The sequence below is a fragment of the Botryllus schlosseri genome, chromosome 2, assembly GCF_051294905.1.
Source record: "Botryllus schlosseri isolate E-star chromosome 2, Bs_hap1, whole genome shotgun sequence".
Lineage (NCBI taxonomy): Eukaryota > Metazoa > Chordata > Ascidiacea > Stolidobranchia > Styelidae > Botryllus > Botryllus schlosseri.
In genome coordinates, this window is record NC_137237.1 from 19,688,132 (window position 1) to 19,714,460 (window position 26,329).

Consider the following 26,329-nt stretch of genomic DNA (forward strand, 5'->3'; position numbering starts at 1 on the left):
ATCAAGCTTGACGATGAGATGTTCTTTCAGCTATAGTGTCGTATTTCGCTAACCTCCAAAAGCGTTCCCAGGTATCGTGCACAGCTCAGAGTTCAAAATATAACGAAATTGACGACATTGATCTTTTGTTTCATTTTATTCCTTTATTAAAATATTACTTCTTTTGTGGTCACTATGTCCATATCGCCTATGTTTGGCAGCACATCGTTGTACTGGCGTAGAGTTTAAAACCGTGGTTGCCTAGACTTTATATCAGTGGTTCCCAACCTTTTTCGGTGGCAGGGCCAAATTCAGAATTTCCGAGTACGGTCGGGGCCGCACTGATACCATGGCAACGAAATGAACCCAAAATAGTCACCAAAATATGAAAATTGGCATTGTTCCGATCATTCGCTTGACGCCACTGGCCATTGTGTTGCCGCGCTCCCGTTGTTCAGAACAATCAACCTTTGGTGGCTATTTCGGAGTAGTTTTATTGCCCTGACGAGATTTCAATTCGTATTTTTGGAATCAGTGCGACACTTGCTTTCGATAAACACCGGCAAATCAAATTATTCGGACGCTTGGGTCGCGAGCTATAGGACTACCAATTATGCTGCTTTTTGCCGGTTAAGCAGTACGCATCTCGGCGTATTCAATCGTGAGTCACTTGTTGCAAATCTATCCGTAAATTAGTTATCAATACCCAGGGCCGTAACAGCACTTCGTCAGCCCCCCCAAAAAACGTTGCTCTTGCCCCCCCCCCATAGGGTGATAAACCGATTTTCGAAGCCCCCCAGACCCCCCTCAGGCTAGACGGCTGTTCACCGCTATTTATCACGAAAAATTTCTATAATTCATGATTGAATCGGTCAATATAATCGGGAATTGCATATATAATGGTATCAATTTTTATCCTCTCTCTGCTCACGTAATCAGATTGACCGGTTTTCGGTCAGCGTAAGGGCAGTCCTTTTCGGTCAAGGTTTTCTCGCTGCCGATCGTTCTGGCACACTTCTTGGAGTCGCATGTTACATGGCCTAAAACTTTATATGTCTTCGTGCGTCGTGGCGCGGTAATGGCCAACGCCGATATGCCTACTTCTATAAATCTTGGGTATTTGATCTTGGTGGAAGAGTACCCAATAATGAAGGTACTTGGAAACTTGAAATCGCGCGCAGTGCGAAAATTTTTTGAAATAGTTGCATAAAATTTCTTAAAATACTCTATAATTTATGCTAATTCACTAAATAATTTTAAGCCCCCTTCTAGCTCGCTACCCCCCAATTGGGGGGCTTGGGGTGCGGCAGTTACGGTCCTGTCAATACCTATATCTATAGCTACATCTATAGGTAGCCCCTACTGCTTGTTCAACTGGAAAGTTAGGACACATTGCATTGAAACAGCAGTGACGTAACGTCAGCAGTCTACTCACAACTTTCCTGCAATCCTAATTGAAAACTCTAGACTCCAAGCCAAGCAAGAGTATTTTATAAATATATATATATTTTCATAAATCGATTTCTCAATATTTTTGTGGGGGCCGCAAGAAGGCTAGATGGGGGCCGCGGTTGGGAATCACTGCTTTATATCAATATTGGATTCATGCGGCCCGCGGCCGCTACGAAATTTGAAAAGTGGCCCGCGACCCGTTTTGAGTTGGCGACCCCTGTTTTATATTATCTTCTTTTACTTTCATTCAGTGTGCAACCACAGCCACTGCAGTGTGCAGTGCATGCATCCTTTTAATTATTATAGATTACTAACCTTGCCTACTTAGGTACTTTTTGTGGGTTATAAGACAAAGTGGTGGGTGCATAGTTTAAAAGCTTGACATTACAGAGAAAAATGATGTCATTTTTGGATTCAGCGCGCGACAGTTAGTCCAAATCATCTGTCCTATCGCAGTCAACAAAATTTGTGTTCCCGTTCCATTGTAAAGTATTGCTGAGCTACGCCATTATGCGTAATCCCAAACAAGTATATTTGACCGCGTAGTGTCTTCAAGGAGTCGTACGATAGAGAGCAGTCATGCATTGCACGTGAAAGATCGGGATTTCTGAGATTATTGCTGTGTCTGTATGTCAGTAAAAACAATGACGTCTATGCTGAGGGGGTGCCGACTTATGCAGAGAAAATCTTTCCAGGAATATATAAGATTCTTTTCATGCAACACTAAGTTAGCGGGTACGTGCGTTCAAACTTTCTACATTCATTTCTTCTTCACGTACTGTCACTTGAAATTATCAATTTTTTCGTGCCGTGCAGTAAGGCTGTTGGTCTGTTTCTGTTACCACTCAGCATCCGGTGCAACATTTGCTCTGTATTTACTACATGTCCATTTCTCATCCATTCGCGTTATTTTATCATGTGAACCGAATAGGGTTTGAATGATGATTATATAATGATAGGTGTTTTGATCTGATCAAATTATAAATGAACTGATACTGTACCATCTGTGAATTGCTCCTTGTCCTCGGAGGTACAGAACTTCAATATAAAATTGAGTCGTATATTCGTATTGAAATGAACCCGTATGTTTCTGGCTCGTCAGGGGTAATTGTCAGCAACTAGTAGAGAATAGGAATTTACCAGTTGCTGACGATTATCAGCCAAAAATATTCAGGTGTTATTTCAACATGAACATACTATTCAACCTGTGAATTGTGCGTGTCTGGTGCTGACTGTGATTGGTTTTCCTTCAATTCAGCTACTGGCTCATGCGTTAGCAGTGTTGGACATATACAAGACAGTTTAATCAGAATTTTTTGTTGTCTGAAAGATTGTCCGCTCTATTGCACATGCACATAGTGAAAGCATGTTGACAAATGCTGGTTGAGTTGAAATTGCTTTGACAATTGTAATAGTTTTCCCTTTATTACTTCTGTGTTTAAAATGTATACCCCAAATGCCCATTAGTAAAGTCAATTATTGCATCGAAATGAGGATAGGAGCTGTCAATATTAATAGAACTTTCTTTACTACCGTCTTTATTAACAAAATTTAGGAGACCATAAAGGCAACGTGTATGAATACCGGAAAAGATGGGTGAAAAATGATGACTGGCCAAAGAATAGATATACTGGCAAACCATGGGCACCAAATGTACCAATGGAGCAATCAATAGACTTGTGGCGAGAAGATAATTCTTATTTCGGAGCGTATGATTTCATTGATATATTAGGTATGTATTATGCGCGCTATCCATTTGCAACTTCTATGTCTGGGACACTTGATGTGCAAGCCTATAGCTATGTTATGCCAATGATATTTTGTTATTTATTATGTACAGGGATGGGCAAAATTTACCATGATTTCGAGTAGAGTATTAAGCTTTGGGTATTTGAGTAACATCTATTATTACATCGTAGCAGTAGTAATTAGGGATGGTGTGAACCTCTGAAAGGTTCGGATTCGTGTGAACGCGAACCTTTTTGAAAGGTTCTGTGTGAACACGAACGTGAACCTCGTGACGTCATATTGCAAATTCCAACCCTATCTTTCAATGAAGTGATAGCCTATATTAATGTACAGTGTACACGATACCTAGCGAAGACTCGGGCCACATAATGTCGCAGTGCTGAAGTACATATTGGCGTTTTAAACGTCGCTAAATGTATCAACCGCGGTTATCAAAGGATATAATAATCTCATAAAATCAATACATTCCGTCGCTTTGCCAACAATTTCGACGAGGACTTACCATGAAATATAAGCTTACGCCTCAATGGTCTTAGCCAGACCGGACAATGTGTTCGGAGTCTGAGTATTGCTACATTGATGTTGAGCAGAGTGTAAGACGGGTTTCTATACTCGCTACTGATACCATAAACAACAAGTTATATAGCAGTAGCCAGCACCTTTATCGAACGAATTTGGTTTTAATGATACAGTAAAGATATGAAGTCAAGATTGACCCCGTACGCCCGCTCGATATTTTACATCAGAAAACGATATCAATGTCATTGATTGGTTGAATAAGCATCATTCGCTGACTATACGTATATCGCTCGTGATGTTGTGTGATTGCGGGTCAAGCTCACAGCGGAGAGTCACTAAATATTCAAAACGGAAAGCTGAATATTTCGAGAAATTTTTGGTAACAAAAAACAAGTAAAACTTTTAAGGTGGTCATAGTGCATGCTCGTTTAGTGTTGATTTTTTATGCTGCAAGCGTCATGCATAGAGTGACCCGCAGTTGAAATGCAATAAACTTGAACCAAAGATCTTATAATGAAGTGCAAATAACAATTTACCAAAAAGGTTCACAGTGCAGAACCTACCAAGGTTCTGTTGTGAACGCGAACCTCTAAATTTCCGAGGTTCACACACAGAACACGAACGTGAACCTCACGTTCACACCATCCCTAGTAGTAATGACTTTGAAAGTTCAAATATCTATCCTTTGAATGGCCGCAAGAAAATCATTCTATATTTCTTTACCATGATTATTTCATGGTGCTTTGTGACCCGCTGCAGCTTGATCACTATGTAACAGAGATGTTGATTCCATGAATATTTGTAGCCTTGTGCAACACTCAATCTTGAAAGTAGCCATCTCTGATTTACTACGAAAGTATGCAATGCCTTGACCAAGTGTAGTATCCGAACCCATTTGCTTGGGCGCTTTCTACTACATTTGAAGTAGTTTGGACATATCTTGAAAATTGCGACTTGTAACGGTAATTAAGTACGAATTTTTGGCGTAACTTCTACTTCTACTGGAGTAGTACTGGAGATTTGGTTGAAAGGTCGCCTAATTTAGGAAGACTCAGAAGTTGAGGCTTGAAGTCAGCTAGTTGTAGCCAGAGGTGATCAGTATAGTCATCATTGCTACTCAAGTAGAGGTAATGCTGTACATTTATACTCAATAGCAATTAGAACAGCTATTTGCAAGATATGTCAAAACTACTTCAAGTAGAAGTAAAAAATGAAGCCATTAATTACTTAGTAAAAGACAATATTAGATTACTTTTAATATTGAAAGATGTATCTTGGTGGCTATAATGCATGACTAGCTGCACTACTAGTTACCTTGGTACATGGGCTATTTCACGTGGTTCTTGTGACAATTTTGCTCATGAAAGTGATACAAACTGATGACAAAAATATTTTTCTACTTCTGAAAATAAAAAATATAGAAATAGGTACCGTAGTTTTACATAAAAATATATTTTTCAAGTAGAAATGGAATTACTCTTAACTAGGGCAAGTTTTTGTTGCAGTTAAATCCGTGAAAAGTTGCATTTATTTTTGACAAAAGTTGCAGTAAAAAGTTGCATTTATTTTTTCACAAAAGTTGCACCAAAAAACCACATTTTGCTCGGTTGACTAAAAAAAAAGGTCAACTTCCCGGCTCAGCTCCCAAAATACCCGTAAAAGCGTTACTTCAGTGATGATTTACGGTATCTCAGTCGAATTTGGCCGTGTATTTCACCAAAGTTAAAAATACTTTCATGAAAAATCGAAAAAGTTACAAAATGTTGCAAAATGTTGCACTATAAGATTCCTTCAAACAGCTTAAAACAGCATTCTACATATCTTACGAGTATTAAGGAAGCTGCCGGAAGCTGTAAAAAAAAGTTGCAAAATTTGCAAAAACTTGCCCTACTCTTAACTCTAAAACCCAACCACTTGAATAAGTAGTGCAAGTAAGCAAAATCTGACTGTGTACTCGGGAAAAGTAGAAGTACCTTATTACTGACCATCAATGCCTGCATCATTGCGTTGCTGTTTATTCGGGTAGAAATTACCGCTGCAGTGATAGCTTCCATGTCCACTCCTTTCATTTGAAATATTGCTCAATTTACGTTATACACTATATCTATCATAGGTAATAATAATTCACATTCCAGGCAACGATCTGAACATGGACCCCAATGTGCTATGCAAAGGCCCCCTACACATACGCGGACAAAAGCTAACTGAATTACAGCGGTTATTGAAAAGGTATGGGCTTTACTTGTTTTATGGGACTGTGTTTTGTTGTAGCAATAAAAATGCACACTTACAGGCGAGAGACATTTGGCGGCAGGATGCACGCCGAGTCTCTAAACCAGATCGACAAAAGAATACACTATCTCTTGAAACGCCAGAGCAGAGTCAGGCACAGACGCACCAGGCACAAAAAAATCGACGACTGGGTGGTTCCCGTCATTAAAGAAAGATTCGAATGAGTCGAACTAGTCCTGTCCTCTGCGTGCATTTTATATATCAAGTAAATACATTTGTTTTTCACGTCAAACTTGGGCCGCGTCTGATTGTATTTCGACTTGAAATGGTTTTCTCCGAAAAAATGTTCACGGTCATAGCTTAGCACTGACGCGGGGGCTCAAATGCTGAGATCGCGACCTAGCAAGCGACGGCGCAGACACTATTGGTCGAGCGATTGGCATTGTATTGTTAGATACACACTTACACAGTTCAAGTACGCTTAGCACTGACCAATGAAATTCCGAAAGTCAACTTTATGCTGGTTGAAGGGGAAACTGATATCGTCCCATATTGAAGTCGGCAATGCGAGAAATTCCAGCAGAAGCAATTTTCCATGCATCTAAAAGATGTTCATGAAAGGCGCGATTCGACTCCACCTATCCCTGTGCTATGGACAAAATAAATAAACTACGTCCCACGCGTCATTTCTTCTTAACCCTTAAACACGAAATTTCTGTCAGGCACTTCTAATCTTCACCGTTACACTGTCGCGACAGAGACAGAATTTTAGATAGTTGTCAGCCGCAATTACGAAGCGATTGTGTCTTGAGAACCAAAACGGCTTAGTTGCTGTAATTTGGGCCAATGGTTCTTAGTCTTTTTGGATTCATGGTTCTGACATTATGTGGGAAACACCTAATTTGCATACGTTAGGTCAGAATTCGGTCAAAATTTTAACATTTTTTTACCTAAAAAACATTATTTTGACCTAACGTATGCAAATTAGGCGTTTCCCACATAATGTCAGAACCATGAGTCCAAAAAGACTGAGAACCATTGGCCCAAATTGTACTACTTTTATCTTCATTTCTGGTTGGAACTGTCTGTCCTAACGAAGTAGTTTGACCTGGGAAAACTTTTTTGACTCAAAAACTGACAATTTTTTACATGAAAAAACTCCCTATTTTTTACGAAATCTGGCCCTATCAAGAATTGCAGCAGTTACATCACGTATTATGGTAGAAATAATTAAAATTTGTTGTAGAACAACGAAAGATACTTCCCTACATTCTCGGGTGGAGAAAGAACGTTCAACAGCAGCAGTTGTTGGCTGACAACAATGAAGTTGTGCGTATACTGCTGGTGACACACTGTATTAATTCATTCTGACAATGGTGACGCCATGTCAACCTATTTGTTTCATTTGAATGTTTATGCTTCATAATGAGCAGACAATGGGCAGTCTACAGCCATACGCCTATAAAGTAGGCTAAAAGCTGTAGTGTCAAATGCAACAGTGCAAAATCTACTATGCAACGAAATGCAGGTTGCAAAAAAATGTTGACATTTTTTGACCAAACGCCACAATTTTGACAAAATTATGACTTTTTTTGACATGTCAAAAAAATCGCCCTACTTATCAACTTCCTGCATGCTACTATATATATCTGGACGAGTTGGCGTTCAGCTGCCATTGATGTGGAGGACCCGGTTTCATTATCGGCAGTAGTACGTTCCGTTCTCCTCTTCTACGTCCATCGTCCTTATAAAAAAGTCCAGAGAAAGACCCGACGCAGGACGAATTCAGTAAAGGGAATGAAAGAAATCGAGGAAGCCTAAACAAGAAAGATCAAGATCGAACACCGTTATATCCTGCAACAGGCCGAGTTGGATGCCAAATTGAGAGACCGTACTTGGTAGTTTCGGTATCTCCCTGTCTGTTCGTTGAATTGGATTGTAGGCTACATTTGTGTAGATTTGGGCAGATAAAAATAATATAATGTCCAGAATTTGGATTCTTTAGTTTTTGTTCTAAGTCGACCTTGCTTAGCACATTTTCTCGCGGCACCCCTGAGAAGTCCAATAGGCAGCATGAGTTGAGCCCCGGTTGAAAACCACTGAATTGCCGTGCGTTACCAGCGCTCAGCGGACGACGTTCAGTCAGATTTTGAGGTTTATTACCGTGTCAATGTGAAGCTTTGTCACTGGTACCAACCTTTTTTAGTCGTAGTTATTAGTTACGTCGTCCGTTGATCGCCGGTACCGCTCGCCTCGTTACCGCGTAAATGAACCGCCGTGAATTGTAAGACAGAATTTCTTTCTATGCTTAATATCCGTCTATAATACAATACGTGCATCCATACTACGTAGCCTACTATCAATTAGTCGACAGGAAAGATCATCGCTCTATCAAATATGCCGGACCTAATTTATGGAACAGTATCTCGCGTGCTATCCCACAGTCGTCGAGCATGTCCAATTGTCCATGTCATTGTCCACATTCAAGTCGAAATACAAGGAATTTCTACTGAATAAATACCAGTCAGCCCTCAAGTTTACCGGACCACGACCTAACATATCGATCTCGCCTTCCATGACATGCTTGTCCTATTGTATCATCTTCTTACTCTTCATTCAATGTGCAACTGTGCCTCCTCTCTACATCGCCTATGCCCGGGTAGGTGTCTGATACCGTGCAAATTATAGTGAGGAAAAAATTCAAAAAATGTATACTATTGGACGTGAATGTTTGTGGACATTGCCTTTACTATATTTCATGGTTGACGAATAAAAGAACTCTCTCTCTCTCTCTCTCTCTCTCTACTCCAAGTCCTTTCGACACCTTTCTATCTTGTCGTTGTTTCGCAGTCTTGTTGTGTTTTGAGATGATGAAACTTCTAATAAACCTATACTGATACTGATATAGGCTATATTGCAAGGTTTCCACACATAGCGTAAATGTTCAATTGTTAGAATGCTCGTATTGACTCCAGCCTACGCCAGTGCTGGGTTATTGTTATCGGTTAAATGCCCAGGAGAGCGACCCGGGCCAAATTCAAATATCATTGATATCATTGATTTCGCCGTGTCGTCATCTCGTTCTGTTTTGATTCGCGGTTCTGCGACCAATTGTCCGTTTCTTCAGAACAGCAAGCGACGAGGCCGATCGCTCGAAATCACCGAAATATACATTTTCTATTTTGGAGGGGTACAGTTCTTCCGCGGCTGATGCCATGGAATATTCTTCAGTTTGAGGTCCGTCAAATGTACGTGAAGCGCTGTAATAGAAGGTAGGTGTATCATGATATTACTACGATTATTCGGTATTTAGACTGATTCTAATCTGAATCATTCGTCAGAAATTGCGGAGATACTATTTGAATAATAACCGGAGGTAGCTATCCGAGTACTTTTTCGATTTGAATATGAATATATTACTCAATTGTATATTGAAGTTCTTTACCTTCAAGATTCTCTTCAGATAAGACTTCGAAATATTTGATGCAATTTAGATTATGACGTACGATTATAGATGTCATAGCTGGAAATGCTAAATTTCAAACAGACACGAGCCTTTATCTGTATACCTTGACATCTCGCATGCAGCAGCTTGGTTAACTGGTGGCATGCACGTGCACGAGCGATACATGGAATTAGTAACACCATCGGCAGCTTTACCCCGCGGCAACGCATAAGTCCGAGGGCTAACAGTTGAAGGAGATCGCACCACGGAACCTTGTCGAACTTTTATAGAATCAGCTAGTTGGCGGTCACGAGCTCTCGCAAACGAGTTATACATCTCCCTCCGCTGTACCAAGAGTCTTTGCTTGTTCCAACCGTGGCATTTGCCACAGGCCGCAGGCCCTGTGGCGCTGGTCATACTGGATGTGACTGGAGTACATGCATCTGTGTTGGGAATGCAGTAACCATGGTATTGTGCAGCTGATAGGACGTGGTCGCATGGAGGTTTGTCGGAGTTTAGAGAATAATACGACGGGGGGACGGGAAATGCGAATCGGTTGTGATTTGTTGACGTGTTCGAATGTTCACTGGAAGCTATGCGGGGTGATATGCTTTCATCAACAAACGTTGGTTTTTTTATTACCGCTGTGTTGAAATATGCGAATCTGTCTGAGTCCGAATCACGTTGAAATCTGGAAGCGTTGTTATATACGTGAGTGCGACTTTGCGCGCCTCCCAGTGACTTAGTTGATGATGTTGGCCATGATTGGTAACCCGCGGGGTCAGAGTTCGACATAACCGCTACAGGATAAGGATATGAGTTGTAACTGAATACCGGCATGTGCCTCGGGAGCGGAGCTTCGAAATATTGCGGCTGCATCGCGGAAAGCTCCACAGATGGAAAGTTTCCATAATGCATCGACTCATTTTTATATTGAGAGTGTGTCCGTCTTTTATCGTGTTGGGGTTTGTTGAGACTTGATCTTCGTTTACTTGCGAAATAATTGCGTTCACTGCGACAATGTGACCCATATACGCCCGGTGATGGAGAGATCCCGTCAATTATTCCAGAGGTAGATATCTTTTCAGTCAAGTTCTGCAACTCTGTCTCAACGAGGCGAAGTTTTTCTTTGAGCTCTTTCTTGACTTCTTCCCTATGCATTTCGCTGTGCCGTCGGACATTATTCGCATTCTTATTCGCTTTGTCGATCAAACCTGGTCGGAAAATAAGTTATTGGCATCGCATACGTTTCAGAATTGGATATCCGAAACAATTAGAAATTTGGGAGCATTTGGATTAAAAGTAATATCGCCACGATTAAACGCCTATTCTTGTCTGCCAAACATATTCGTTTACTCGAATTGTCGCGCAATTTCACTTGTGGGCATCTAGTTGAACTCGTTACTCATACGACTTATTGGACGCCGGATTACGTTCTCATTTGTTTGGCCATATCTCATAGTGGCTCGCACAATGAAACTTGCATTAAAAGGGGGTCGCGAACTGAAAAGGTTGGGTAGTACTGGTTTAAAGGTCTATGGAGTTATATCATGCTGGGCCGTCACAAAATGAATAGCAAAGTATCAGGAACCTTTTAATTTGGAGTTGGTGATCGCCAGACCCTTTACTTTCTGCTCTGTTGAGGCAAGGTGATCCTCCGCCTGTCTCAATTGACTTCGCAACAGCGTGGCTTGTCGAAAAAGTCTTTCTCTGCCGTCACGAGTTCAAGCGTTAGTTCAATATAGGGTTGCATTTAACACAAAATTCAATTGAAAATATTTTTTTTCAAAATATGTTGTTTTTTTTTTAATGTTTTTTTGTTTTAGCCATGACGTCGCGAATCCTTAATTGTGACGTCACAGTGGATCGAAATTAACAATTGAAAATACTGGGTAAATATGTCTCCTTCGGCGAAAAAGGCTCCCGATAACTGTTATAAACAGCCCAAAAATATCCTTGGCCGGGGCTTCATCGTTATGCAGCATTTTTAACGTCGGCCGTCATCATCATCCGGAATACCCATTTCGTACCAATGATCTATATCTACAATAGACATGCTATAAGTGTTGAACCTACGACGATTTCGAGAGTTCCAGTCACCCCATATCGCATACGTCGACTATAGTGGGTGCCAATCGTTCATAGGTTCATGCTACATGTTTTTTTAGAAAATATTTTCACAACTGTGGCATGATTATACAACGTTTGAGAAAAACACAATTTTTTTTTTAAAGTCATGTTTTAAACATGGTAACAAAGTGCTTTAAAACACCACTTTTTTAAATGCAACCTTAGTCCAATAGAATAGTTATGTGACCTTCTGATGCTAAATGGTGAGAAGTCAATTTGCAATTGAATGAACTCATCGAATCTTTATGATACTGCAATCATGATGATCTTTAGCTTTAGATCTAGACCAGGGGCGGCCAAACCGTTACCTGCGGGCCATAAGTGGCCCACGAGGTAATTCTAGAAATTATTTATAACATCAGGTAAAATTGCAAGGCCAAACAAGATTTGATTAGCCTGACCGCGAAATTTGATGATGACTAAAACATCAGTTCCGACGCATTGGCGTATCGAGGGGCCAGCCACATTTATCGCAGATCTTCGTATATGACCATACAGTAGAATATTTCGTAGCAGATTTATGACTTGAAATTTTTCTTAGCACTTCGCATGATTTATTGTCACTCGATTTCTTGCATTTAGTATTGGAGCCCCTTCCTGAAAATCGCAAATACGCGCAATGTACAAAATTGAGTCTCACTATATTCGCAATTAGGAGATAACGTGTAGTCCAACATGAGACTTCGCTTGTGCGCTCGCAACGAGATCATCGGCGATAAAACATTTGCACAAAATGGTAGAGGCATGTTCACAGAAACCTTCGATATTGCGATATCTGAACGCCGAATAATCCTGTCCTTGCCAAATATGACCAGTGGTATACAGAGGCGACCCCAAATATGCAAGTACCATATTCATTGATCGAATTCATTCATTACCTTTGAAAAAATCTCGCGCCTCGCGCGACCAGGACATGTCTCCACAGTGCACACTGCACACTGAACAGTTGCACACAGAGTTTTAACGGCATAATTGTTATCAATTTTAAAGCGCAGTAGTAGGCTATAAGTCTTGTTATCAACGTCACCTAATTTGAATCGCTCCTATCGGGCGATCAAAAAAACGTCATCAACACTCAAGTGGCCCGCGGAATGGTTCGTAAAATCTCATGTAGCCGAAAAGGTTGGCCGAAAAGGTTGGCTATGGCCACCCCTGGTCTACAGTCTAGACTCTAGAGCAGAGTTTCTGAAACTTTCCCCACTTCGTCTACCTCTTATTAATTATTTACATGTATGGCGTACTCCTCACAAATAATGTTGTATACAGTGTGCGCAATTGAAGGAAATATCCACACAGGCTATGTATCTACACTTTCAAACATCATTCGACTGCGATAGATGACGTTTGACGCTACTTCGCCGGTAAGTCTGGCATTGGAAGTGAAGGGGAAAGAGCAAAAGATTCTTCACACATTTATCGACACTGCTGGTATCGACTTTGCCATGCTAGACCTGTTCCATAAACTATAGCCTGCTCATCATTATACATGAGCAAAATTCAGAAGATTGCAATAGTGATAAAAGCCAGTAGAGCATTCATAATAAGCGATGATACTGGTTCTGAAACTTCTGATAAAACTATTCCGATATTGACAGTAGGCCTAGGCTACGTAGTAACTCTTATCACATGCGACAGTAGAGAAACAGAACTTCACTGCGGATAATGAACATGAGGCTACGTTACACGGCAATGTAAATAATGGTTGTATTAAGCCTTGATAAACGCTACATTGAATGATATTAAACTTAACTCTCGATTTTCACATATTTCCGAAAGTCACCGTTGCAGAATATTGCCTCAATTCCTGATAAATGACGTTGCTCGCGTACCCCCGAAAATTCTCTCGCGTATACCCCGGTTTGAGAACCCATTCTCTAGAGCAAAGGCGGGCAACGTCTCCAGTCGGCGGGCCGGATATAGGAAAATGAGTACTTGGCGGCCGGATTGCTAAATCGATACATTATTCGCCTATTTATCCACATGTACAATGAATAAATCGTATTTAATGAATGTATTTCAACGACAGAGGTGGCGAGATAGCGCAGTGGTATAATCCGCGACTGCAACACCGGCGGGTGCGGGTTCGAGGTCGACTTCAGAATTCCGATACCTAAGTGTTGGAAGTTTACTTACGCTCCTCCTCGCCACTTCATCCGCTTAAGCGGTGTCTTACAAAAGGTCCGTGGACAATGGACATATGAGCATGCGACATTTCGGCATGCGACAATTTGGCATGCGACACATGAGCATGGGGGTTAAATTACGGGTTAGGGGTAAGTTAGGGTTAGATTTATGGTTGGGTTAGGATTAGGCTTTAGGTTAGGCTAGGTTAGGTTAGGTTAGGCTATGTTTCGGGTTAGGGTAAGTTTTTGGGTTATACAGTCACATGCTGAAGTGACGCATGCTGATGTGTTCCATGCTGAACTGTCGTTTTTCATTGTGTCGCATGCTCATATGTCGGGCAACCCTTACAAAAAGCAGTTACGGGAAATAATGAACAATATCGAACAATTTGGATTATGAAAAAATAGTATTTACGGTGATCAATTCTTTAATTATTTATTATAGTGGTGCCCGTAAATACTATTTTATTAAAATCCAAATTTTTCGACGCCAATAACTCCGCTTCCACTGTTTGGAATTGAACCAAATTTGGTGAACATCGTATCACTTTCATGGGGTGAACAGAAAATTTTGAATTTTGAATTTATTTATTTTTATATGATAAATAGAAACTTCATTCTCCTGTAGCAATGCGGCTGCTGGTTGGAATTGAACCAAATTTGGTGTGTAGGCTTAAATTATCAAGTAGCCAGTATGATTTGAGAAAAAAAATCATTTTTGAAGAGCCAACTGGGCATATGCAGGGCCGTAACAGCACTTCGTCAGCCCCCCAAAAAAACTTGGGTCTTGGGCTCCCCATATGATGATAAGACGAACTTCTGGGAGGCTTTGCCCCCCAGACCCAACGCAGGCTCTACACTGTACGCCGTTTACCGCTACTTATCATATCATCTAACATGGGGCTCCGTTTACTGAGTCAGCTTTTCTCGTCTAAACGCGCGAAGCGCGAAAAAATTCTATAATTAATGATCGAATCGGTAAATATGATCGGGAATTGCATACATATTGCTATTATTTTTACCCTCTCTCTGCTCACCTAATCAGATTTACAGGTAGAGGTGAGTGAGGCGTGTAATGTAACATAATGTTATTTCGTGACCTCCTGCTGTATCAAAAAATATAGATTCGCCCAAACGTAGGCTAGTAAACTAAAAGACACACACGATTTCAAATTGGTATTTCTTCACTGGTATATAATTTTCCCCTGCGGGATGGTATTTGTCTTGTGAGGTTCAGATTGCCAAGACAGGAACATTCGGCGCCAGTCATTTAGGCGCCTTTGGACAATTAAACCTATGTGTATTTTGGATATATAACGAAGTTTTCGGTCAGCATAAGGGCAGTCCTTTTCGGCCAAGGTTTTCTCGCTGCCGATCGTTCTAGCACACTTCTTGGAGTCGCATGTTACATGGCCTAAAACTTTATATGTCTTGGTACATCGTGGCGCGATAATGACCAACGCCGATATGCCCATTTCCATGAATCTTGCTTATTTTTTTTTTTTGGGGGGGGGGGGGGGGGTAAGAGTACCCAAAAATCAAGATATGTGTCAACTTGAAATCGCGCACAGCGCGAAAAAATTTTGAAAAAGTTGCATAAATTTTGAAAAAATGCTCTATAATTTCTGCTAATGCACGAAATAATTTTGGGGCCCCTTTGAGCTCGGCCCCCCCAATTGGGGGGTTTGGGGTGCGGCAGTTACGGTCCTGGGCATACGTGTGTAATTTTGGAAATGTACAGTCTTATTATGTGCCTAACATCATATCTATATCATCATATGTCCAATTCAAATGAAATATTATAATTGATGAGTCTAGACCACTGGTTCTCAACCGCCGGTCCGCGACGACTTTCCTGCCGGTCCACCTGGAATATTTCGATTTTATACCTTAATTTCAAAATGCAACATGTTGAAGGCTTTTCCATTAATTGAATAAAAAAGTTCAAATTTCAAACTGATTCAGAACTTCGTGAGGTAACATTACGTCTGGAAACATGTTCGATTTCACTCGAAGTTCAAGCCGTGTCACTTGACGACATGTGAGCTACAAGTGCGAGCTGACTCGCTATACCGCGCAGTTTGCACGATCATTCGTTTCGATTCATTCATTTTGTACCTGACCGTAACTGACATACCCCATACCCCCTCCCCCAATCGAGGGTCGCCGAGGAGGCTCAAACCTATTTCGTGATTGGATATAAAGTATATGGTTTTTTAAAACTTTTTTCAACTTTTTTGCGAGCCTTGCACAATTTAGCGTCACGAAATGTCTTGCTTATTGGGTGCCGCTCCTCCATGAAATACGCGTGATATTTTGCAATTGGCATTTTGGCGTCAAGCATTGCCGCGCCACGACGCACTAATACATAATGAAGTTTAGGCTGCCATATGGGACACCGAAAATTGTGCCAAAAATTAGCCAGCGTGATTTCCTTAGTCGAATAGGACTGGCCTCTGTTGACCGAAAACATCGAAATATATATATTTATAATTGCTCATAGGCACATATATGGCAGTCGCCAAATCTAGCTCTTCTGGCAACCACTACCCCACAGGACAAATGCCATCCCACAAAAAATCTTATTTTCCAGTGAAGAAATACCAGTTTTGATAGTGTGCGTCTTTTAGTTTAGTACGCTTGGGCCATTTTAACATCTATCCACTATTTTACAGACAGCAGGTCACGAAATAAGGACGTGCCTTGTCCAAGACGACACCTCAGTCAGTTCTACCGGAGAATTTGATATTTCTGAGAGGATAAAAAATTATAACACTATATATGCAATATATATGCTTCGCGCGATTAACCTACATAGATTCTTTGTCTACACTGACTAGATTGAATGTGCTCACAGGTACTGGTGAATACTAGGGATGGTGTGAACCTCTGAAAGGTTCAGGTTCGTGTGAACACGAACCTTTTTGAAAGGTTCTGTGTGAACACGAACGTGAACCTCGTGACGTCATATTGCTAATTCCAACCCTTTCTTTCAAAGCCTATGCCCTATATTAATGTACGTACACGATACCTAGCGAAGATTCGGCCCACATAATGCCACAATGCTGAAGTACATATCGGCGTTTTAAACGTCGCTAAATGTATCAACCGCGGTAATCAAAGGATATAATAATTGCATAAAATCAGTACATTCCGTCGCTTTGCCAACAATTTCGACGAGGACTTACCAAGGAATATAAGCTTACGCCTTAACGGTCTTAGCCAGACCGGACAATGTGTTCGGAGTCTGAGTATTGCTACATTGATATTGAGCAGAGTGTACAACGGGTTTCTATACTCGCTACCGATACCACAAACAACAAGCTGTGCAGCAGTAGCACGCACCTTAATCGCACGGATCTGGTTTTAATGATACAGTAAAGATATGAAGTCAAGATTGACCCAGTACGACCGCTCGATTTTTTACATCAGAAGACGATATCAATGTCATTGATTGGTTGACTAAGCATCATTCGCTGACTACGTATATCGATTGCGGGTCAGGCTCACCGCAGAGAGTCACTAAATATTCACTAACGGAAAGCTGGATATTCCGAGAAAATGTTGCAACAAAGCAAGTAAAACTTTTAAGGTTGTCGAGGTGCATGGTGCATGCTCGTTTAGTGGTAATTTTTTATGCTGCCAGCACCATGCATGGAGTGGCACGCAGTTGAAATGCAATAAATTTGAGCCAAAAATCTTATCATGGAGTGAAAATTGCAATTTACCAAAAGGTTCACAGTGCAGAACCCACCAAGGTTCTGTTGTGAACGCGAACCTCTAAATTTCTGAGGTTCACACACAGAACGCGAACGTGAACCTCACGTTCACACCATCCCTAGTGAATACATCCATCCAAACGTCGGGTACCCAAGATAAACAGTTTTGAGGGTAGACTGACCAAATGCCTTTTTGGTGCTCATTTTGTAGATTATGTCCATGTATAGCTGTTGTCATGTCGTTTCGTGCATTGCATAGTATTTGTAGTAGCCAGAGTAGCCTAGCTTACGTTTAGTCGTATTGGGCAATGAACAATGTAGCACGACAAGGCGCTTGGTTCTACTCCGAAACTCTTCTTCTCTCGATTTTGTCGAAGAGAAAAATATTATTCGAGTTGGCGTTGTCGGTTAAATCCACGGCCATCGGCGTGAAAAAACTGTCTACAACTCTCGGCGGCCGACTCAGCAGACTCACAACCTTACAATCTCTGGATGCCATAATGAACTTGACATAATTAATTACAATCAAAACCCTCAAAATGCGAATCCCTAGCACCAAATACTTGCAAAAAACGGTAGCATAATTTACATTTTGGTTAATTTCAATTTTTGAAACTCCACCGGTCCACAAAAGATTTTTTGAAATTTTACCGGTCCGCGAGGTCAAAAAGGTTGGGAACCACTGGTCTAGACATCACCATTACCAATTCAACGGTTATGAGCGTTGCATCTACGATAAAGCCTTTTCGAATTCATCGCGTTAGTGATGTCTGGTTCGCTTGTCCAATACATTGCACATCCTCACAGCTGGGTTAGGCGGTAATGACAAGTAGAACAAATAGCGAGGTACATAAAAATGAATTCCATTACGATTTCAAACGCCTGGAATACGCATGTGAGAACACGCTGATGCGATGAAAAGTGCGATCGATCGAACCTGTGACAGTGCCCCAATTTTTCCAGTTGGACTCTCCAGTTTTGAGCTTCAGCTTTCGCTTGATGTTCTTGCCGGACTGACAATCGTATTCGCTGTTGTGCTTCCTCGTAATCTTTCTGCAGTCTGACCGAATGAGACGACAGGCTTGGCGATCGATCTAGTGTCATGTGACGCAATTCATTTTGACTGGCCCGTATTACAACTAGGACGCGACCTCGCCATACAATCCGCGTAAGCGGTGTTATTAAAAAAATGCCTAAAAGTGGGTCGTGCTACAAGTCGGCATTTACGAAATCATAATAGAGAACGTCTACCTGGTGTAAATGACCATTGTAAAATGTGTTTTTTATTAAACTATTTCCAATTCTACATAACAGTGCTGTAGGTAAAAGTAATTACATTTTGTAATATATAAAGTAGTTTTGGGGCATGTTTGCATAAACGTTATGGGTGAAATTGTCATACCAAAAGTCCCTGGACCACGGTAACTGAATTTAGTTTCGAAAATCGCACCTTTGTATAGCGTTATTAATCATTTTGAGTTAGTCGCGAACCTGAAATTTCAAAAGTAAGTCAATCCCGATTACCTGCAAAAAGTATCCAGCCCCTCGACCTAATCTCCTACTACTTCATCTTATACTTCCACTAGAAATAGTTTTACATGCCTTCGAAATCGTTGTTCACTTCTACTTGTATACCAATAACGAATTCTTTAACCACTCCTGTGTTTTTAAACATATTCCACTAGTACGACAGAAGTCATTGAGGCTATATACTTCACCATTGACAATTTAGATTATATTTTGTCCAGTAGGAAATCATATTTCGTTGGGTGTTCAGCCCCCGGCACGGCAAGAGCATATGATTTCGAAACTCATACCTTATTCGTGGGGCCAATATAGTCACTCTGCGTTAATAGTAAAGATACATCTGGGAAATTGCCTGCAATTGACAAACATATGTCAGCGATGCATCGTCTTATTATATCTTAAAAAACTAGATACTTGAGAGTAGTTTTCAGACTACATGCTTACTACTTCGAGGAGTTGGGTATGACTTGAGAGTCGCTAATTCTATCCTTGGGATCTAGTAAATTATACTTTAATATCACCAACGACTGACCACACCTGTGAAATATTGCCTACAACCAAATTCACTGTCATTAAAGAGCTCTCTTCAATTGAAGAGGCTGCTGCATGTTGGGCCTCGTGATTTTGACATTACCGAAATAGTGACGCCACATCTAACTGTGCCTCCTATATCCAATATTCAGATGACTTCTGTTTGTCCGCAGCCGTGGTGGAACGTACCTCTCTTCTTCTTTCTTCCATTCATCAACCATCGCCGTTAAGTCTTTAGCGTGTTGAATATTTCCGTTTCCGGCTTTGCATTCTACCGCTTTCGACTCTTGTTCCGAGGACATTCCAGATGCACGTGCGTTTGAATTCCCTATAATCAACATTATCATCATACATCACGCTGCGTCACACGATGACTTGGCCTGTTTCGTGGTGGTAATGGTTATGGACAAATAACATGGGGCATTATACACACCTTCGAGAACAAGGGAAATTAGATCACATGCCCTGTTACACACGGACCTATTTTCTCAAGAGCAGTAGCTCTTATACTTTTTGACAAATTCACCCGCTATAACAAAATCAAAAAACATTGAAAACAGCATTTGAGCTGTTTGTAATAAAATTACATGGTTGAACTATAGTATATTCAATTATTCGTATACTATTCAATTGTATATTGAAGTTCTGTACCGCCTTGAAGCTCTTCAAAAACTCAGACTCGATTGGGATATGCGTTCATCCGCTTCATGTTTAGATGTATATATTTTAGTATTTATTAGCAAACATAGAAAGCTGCTTTCACGTGGTGTTCAGTAAGTCGATTAATTTTTCAGGCACGCAAATACCCAGAACAGGGGGTTTCAACCTGTGAGCCGTGACTCGTGAACTCGTGAGCCATAGAGCTTGCATATAGTCAGGATTACAATTCGCATCAGCGCCTAGAAGTGGGCCGTGCTACAAGACGGTAAATACGGAATCAAAAATATAGTATAACGGCCTGGTGTAAAATGGCCAATGTAGTCGAAACACTATGAATATAAAAAAAAACAGTTCGGGCTGGTAAAATTCAAGTACCTGAGTGATTCGATTCTGAATCAGGCTTCGACCTGGATCGGCTAATCGTGTAACAATCATAATAACGCCACAATAGTATAAATGATGCGGAAAGTTCAAGTACGTAGGCTACTTTTCATGCGACCACAAACTATAATGCCAGTTCTCACCACATGATGATAATTTGGCAGTTTTTGGCATACCAACTACATTGCACTTTGTGGCAATGCCGTGGGTTATTCACGATTTCACAGATATGTCATTCCACTAACGTGCTTCTAGTTGAGAAATTAAATTTTAGTGTCAACGAGCGTATAATTTCAGTACTCGAAAATAGGCCATCTGGTGGCTTTCAGAGGAAAATGGCTGCAAATTGGTTTTCACACTGTCAACTTTACTTTGAGATCGCATGATGTTTAGAATACCGTGCCCTTTTAAGTATGGCGATATTGAGCTGATCCAAATGCTCCAAAATTTAAAATTGTTTCGGGGATCCTATTTCGAGACGTATGCTATACCATACCAAACTAATTTCCCGACCAGGTTTGATCGACAAAGCGAATAAGAATGCGGATAATGCCCGCCGGCACAGTGAAATACGTGGGGCAGAAGCCAGAAGAGACCTCAAAGAAAAACTTCGCTTCGTTGAAGCAGAGTTGCAGAACCTGACTGAAAAGATGTCAACCTCTGGAATAATTGACGGTATCTCTTCATCCCCGGGCGTATATGGCTCACATTATGGCAGTAAACGCAATTACTTCGCAAGGAAACGAGGATCAAGCGTCAACGAACCCCCACACGATAAGCGACGGACACACTCTCGATGTAAAATTGAGGCTATGCATTCTGGAGACTTTCCATCTGAAGCGTCGCTCCCGACTCCCGAGGCATATTTTATTCGACCCTGCCGCAGCAATTCTGTGGGCTGCTCACCACTTCAGAGATGTTGTGGGTAGGTCGATACTTCACGGATATGCCATTACGTGCGTGGATCTTTACTATACATGGTTCGTATGCAGCGATGCGACCAATCGAGGTTTACACCCTTACACTGCCGAAAATAGTATTGAAATCATAATTTGCGTTGATAAATCAACTCATTAGTAGCGTATAATTTCAGTACTCGAAAAATCATCTCTCATAGCTCGACTACAATCATAAAAATTTATAATAAACTCAGATTCGAGTTGTCGAATTGTTGTTCCAAGCCCTAGTTACCGTACCGTCCTTATTTATAAGTTTTGTCCTTATTTGGAAGGACAATACATTATGGTAATGAGGCCGTGATGAGCGCTTGATCACGCGAAAGGGATGACCCCTATTAAAAACTAGGAGCTAAATCTTTTCTTTAGTGTTCCAGCTTCCCAAATAGCACGATTAAGCTTTCATTGAAAGTTGCTGAAGGGGGCATATTTTCATTAATTTAATGGGTCATAAGATAAAAAATTTAAACCAGAGGCCTAGAAGTATACGGCTTGTGTGATCAACACGTTGCATAACTATACGAAGCGATACCATTTGGCAAACATGTTGAAATTTGGCGCGGATTGTTAACAATAGGGCATGTACCGCTCGAAATTCCTTATCAGTCATACACTGAGTACTTACGGTCTGCGTCAAAGTATGCGCTCTAAAGGTGTGATATTCTCCACATCGTATCCTAATTGAGCATACCAGGACTGTCTACTTTAACGGTGTAAACGTGTAAACAATATAGTTTCAAAGCTCTGTTAGTTACATTCGCAAGGCAAATTATACATTGCATGTCACGAAGCGTTATAACGAAAACTTTGCACCTGTCTTCACACTCCGGTAAAAGGAAATCGGTTATATTTATTTCGACTTGAAGGTGCCTTCTGGTTGGTCCAAATTCATAATAATCAACGGTTCTGTTATTTTCATTCGCTCGAAATCGAGTGTCGGTGTATGTGATATTACTAATTACTAATGATTATTGACGTTGCTGAACACGTTGGAGTTTCAGCATAACTCAAACTCATTCCGTTCTCAAGAATGCATCATTGCTGTCAGAAGGTTTTGCGAAGCCATACAATCTCGACGTTTCAAAAGAATGATCCGGCGATCTCAAGAAACGAAAATGAGCATGCCTATTATGTTCTGTGCAGCTTTCACATATACCTCAACCTTTAACAGAGTAACTTTCTCTACATGGGTTCAAGCTGCTCGTGGTTGTGCGTTGTGTGAATGTGTCAAAAACTGATTTCACATTACGAAATGGATTAGTTATTGCAAATTGAAAACGAGGAATGTTTATGCAAAAATTTTACAACTTGGCTTTATAGTTCTAATCAGGACCAGGCCGCACTGTCACTAGCAAAGTAATCACTGGGCGTAATCGCGTAAATCCTGGGCTTTCGTTGAAATTAAAATAAATAAATATCTAATCTGTTTACAGCCTTGTTACAACAACTTGTTAAGAATCACGGATATACTTAATGATTGCTATCGATAAGACCATGTTAAGACATACCGCCAGTCGATTTCTCCAATAAACCCCAAACGGTTTGATAAGTCTCAATCAACATTCCTTGAATATCATCGGAACCCCAACGACTGTCCGATGACTCACCCGATCAAAATTCTACGGGGGGACTATTAAGGTTTAGTAATTGAAATATTATGTATCCTAAGTAAACTGATTACGGGGTAGCGCCATACTGTGTCCATTACTCAAATAATTATAATGTCTGGGATGCGCCTCGTGTGACACGATGTAAGAGAGAACAGCATGAATAAATAGCATTTTATCAAGAGACCAATAGCAGTTGGAATTGTTGCGTAGTGCCGTGTTTGGTGACATGCAGCGCTAAACAACCCGAGAATCGTTTTGCTGGCGCATGCCCAAAACATGTTTTCAAATACTACTGATTTTGAATAGTGTGTTCATATTGAAATGAACCCGAATGTTTTCGGCTGACACTCGTCAGGGGTAATCGTCAAGTGTTAGGCGAAAATATTCGGCTCATTTCAATATGAATATATACTATTCAATTGTATATTGAAGTTCTGTACCTCCAAGAAGCTCTTCAACTAATGATTTTATTAATATCTTTCTTTACATTACGGACTTAGGTTGGTGTTAGCGTGTATCAATGAAATATTCGAAGAATGAGTGAGGGGTGTCTACTTTCTACATATCGATCTATTTTTAGAATTGTTTAATGTATATGCATAATATTGTTATACACGAATGATTAATTGGGCGATGGGTTATCTTAATGAGGAGATTCGAGTCTGCATGATCATCATTAGCATTGTCACAGTTATATCACAACAGTTTCCACGCACACAGATTTTCCACCGGTTAGCTTACCCGCCATAATTTCCATATCCAATACGCATATATATATTTTACTCACTGTTGTGGCATTCCTTCCAAATTGACCCAGTGGTTTTGCTGGTAAAGCTGGGATTTTTCGCAGATGAAAACTTGTTCTTTGCTGTACTGCAAATTTTAGTGTTGCTTGAATGAGGGTTCTTTTTCTCGCGCGACATACCCTTCTTTTGAAAATTGCTATATGCGGTACTTCCATTGTTCGACTTCTTTGTGTCAGCATTTGCCTTGGACTTACTAAAGATCCGCCTACTGTTTGAAGTTGGATGGCCAACAGCAGTCGTGCCGCGACTCTTTTCATTTTTATTTTTCGACTTCACTGATATTTCAGATCGGCCTTTTGTGTGTTTGACGGTTCTAGATTCTGCATTTCCCATTACACGCCTCTTGCGAACTCATACGACCGACCAATCTAAAAACATTACGAAAATACTACTATGACGAACTAATACCATGTTACCAGCTCTTCGTGAAACGTTTGGTATAAGATTTTACAGTTCGCTATTCATCTTTTCACATCCAAGTATCTTTCAAAAGGCTATCCTTTTTCATTCTTGTGTAGTGACAAGAATATCAGAGAGCTCTCAAGAAAAGCTGAACAAGTTTTGTGGGTATTTATTGGCGTTACTCAAAAGAGATTAGACGAATTGACATCCCTCAAAGCAAGCGTTTGGCCGACGAGGAGTAACTTAGAAGAGTGATTAACTAAAGTGGGACTTATTTCCAAACGAAACGTGGATACTTTTGAAATATAGTTACCATATCATATTTGAGATTTTACAAATTCTCCGCCATTCATTATTGAGACAGTGTCAAGTTAACACACGCTGCACTGTTGCATCTTTTATAGTGTTCCAGTATAAGCAATAACGACGTTTGCTGTTATTGCATTTTCAAGCTTATCCTAAACTGATAATTGATATATTAAAACAAATAATTAAATTAAATTGAAAGTCGGGCATCCCGCGATTTAGTCATATGCCTGGGCTCATCACGAGAGTCACATAGGTTCGAGTATTGAGTCATATTCATTCGGGAATAAATTTAATAATGTATCAACGTGTCAAAATAACAGGGGAAATTCCTAGTCTACCACGTGTACGTTTTAAATATGGCTTTTCACTTCTAGAGAAGACATAAAACGTGTTTCAATCAGCTATGGAAGTACCGCCGAATGCTAAGCATACCCTCACATATTCGGGATCTTTTCTGACAGCTTTTGGTTCGGCCGGGTTTACCAGGGCTTAACAACGAGCCCTGCAGTACCATCAACACATAGCACATGGCACATTCGGCGTTGGATTTCAACCGGGTGCACCGTAAGTTTTCAATAGAGTACCAACTCTTATGGGGTGTACACTGTACAAGGGTGTGTCAGATACAGCAAAACGACAGGCTGGCGACTCGGGCTCACGTGAAACTGACAACTTGTAGCGGGGCTGTGATTAGGAATGGGCGAGGGTGATGACATTTTTTTAGTCATCCGATGCTGCCCACTAGCTAATCACGACTGGGGTATATAACGTTTGTGTAAGCGTGAAAAGTGTGTCTCAAAAGGGTTGACAAGCAAGCACTGCCCTGCAAGTTGCAAATTACCGTGCGATATGCTACTACCATTCGACTACATCACATCACATCAGTGGTGGGAGAGACCACTGGGTCGACCAGACCAAAAAAACTAATCAAAGGCAATGGCGTACCACGGGGGACGAATGCCGCTCCTAATTTCCTTCGGCGTCACAAACGTTTTCTCCGTAAAATTGATCCGTGACGTAACTGTATTATTTACCGAATCGACAATAATTATTCTGTAGCGTACAGTTTCAATAGGGCACGAAACAAATCTTGCGATACAAATTACGATGTACCCAATCGGTATGATGTCGTACCTCACCAATTACCTGGTTATAGGTCGGTAGTAATGAATCAAGCAAACCCCGTCTAAGTGACTGGTATAAACCTAGTGTAAAACTAATGATTACACATGCCGAAAAACTTGAAATCACAACAACATCACAGTACTTGCATCTCTTAGCTCCACCCCTACAGTCAATGTGAAAACCACAAAGAATGAGTATGTGGTGAAGGAGTTGACTGTTCTGTTCAAGTATAGTGTGCAGACTATGCAGTGTGCACATTGTGCAACTACAGATAAGCTTTTGGCTTTCTCGTGTCAACCAATCTCGCGTGTGGATATCATGAGTAATTTGACACGATCATTAGACATACTTCGGCGAAACATTTCTCTTTTACTGAAATACGATATTTCGCATTCCTACTATAGCGATATGCGTCTGCAACTCGTCACTGTCGGAATTTAATCGACTGGTAGCTGTCCGAGCCAGTAAAACCAGCATGGTTCCGGTTGCGCGCTGCAGGTAAATAGATCAAACCATGTCCGACGTACTCGTGACATGGGTGTTGTATTTCCGAGACGTGAAGAACTGAGTCACAGTCTGTGCATTCGATATTGCATGTGTACTCTATACTACATTCCACAAGTCTGCCAATATCTTATTGTAATGTACACGATATGATAATACCCGATAACCCT

General features: G+C 40.8%; 2 protein-coding genes across 3 annotated transcripts; one reads left to right on the top strand and one right to left on the bottom strand.

The window, feature by feature from the left end:
• Nucleotides 1-2,006: 2,006 nt before the first annotated feature.
• LOC145434054 (uncharacterized) lies at nt 2,007-6,223 on the top strand. Its single transcript, XM_080311336.1, has 4 exons — nt 2,007-2,166; nt 2,987-3,163; nt 5,835-5,928; nt 5,993-6,223. The coding sequence occupies exons 1-4, from the start codon at nt 2,061-2,063 to the stop codon at nt 6,153-6,155; spliced, it is 540 nt and encodes a 179-aa protein (XP_080167462.1). The 5' UTR covers nt 2,007-2,060; the 3' UTR covers nt 6,156-6,223.
• Nucleotides 6,224-8,828: 2,605 nt separating this feature from the next.
• On the bottom strand, nt 8,829-24,442 carry LOC145434055 (uncharacterized). 2 transcript variants are annotated; one of them, XM_080311337.1, is made up of 6 exons: nt 23,801-24,440; nt 19,596-19,734; nt 18,286-18,408; nt 10,968-11,086; nt 9,501-10,590; nt 8,829-9,191 (listed from the first exon to the last, which is right to left on the bottom strand). In XM_080311337.1, exons 1-6 carry the CDS (start codon nt 24,150-24,152, stop codon nt 9,005-9,007), a joined length of 2,010 nt encoding a protein of 669 aa, XP_080167463.1. In that variant the 5' UTR covers nt 24,153-24,440; the 3' UTR covers nt 8,829-9,004. The 2 variants fall into 2 exon arrangements, 1 of the variants encoding a protein (XP_080167463.1); XR_013913261.1 differs by having other exon boundaries at nt 9,052-9,191; nt 9,377-10,590; nt 23,801-24,442.
• Between the last annotated feature and the right edge of the window lie 1,887 nt (nt 24,443-26,329).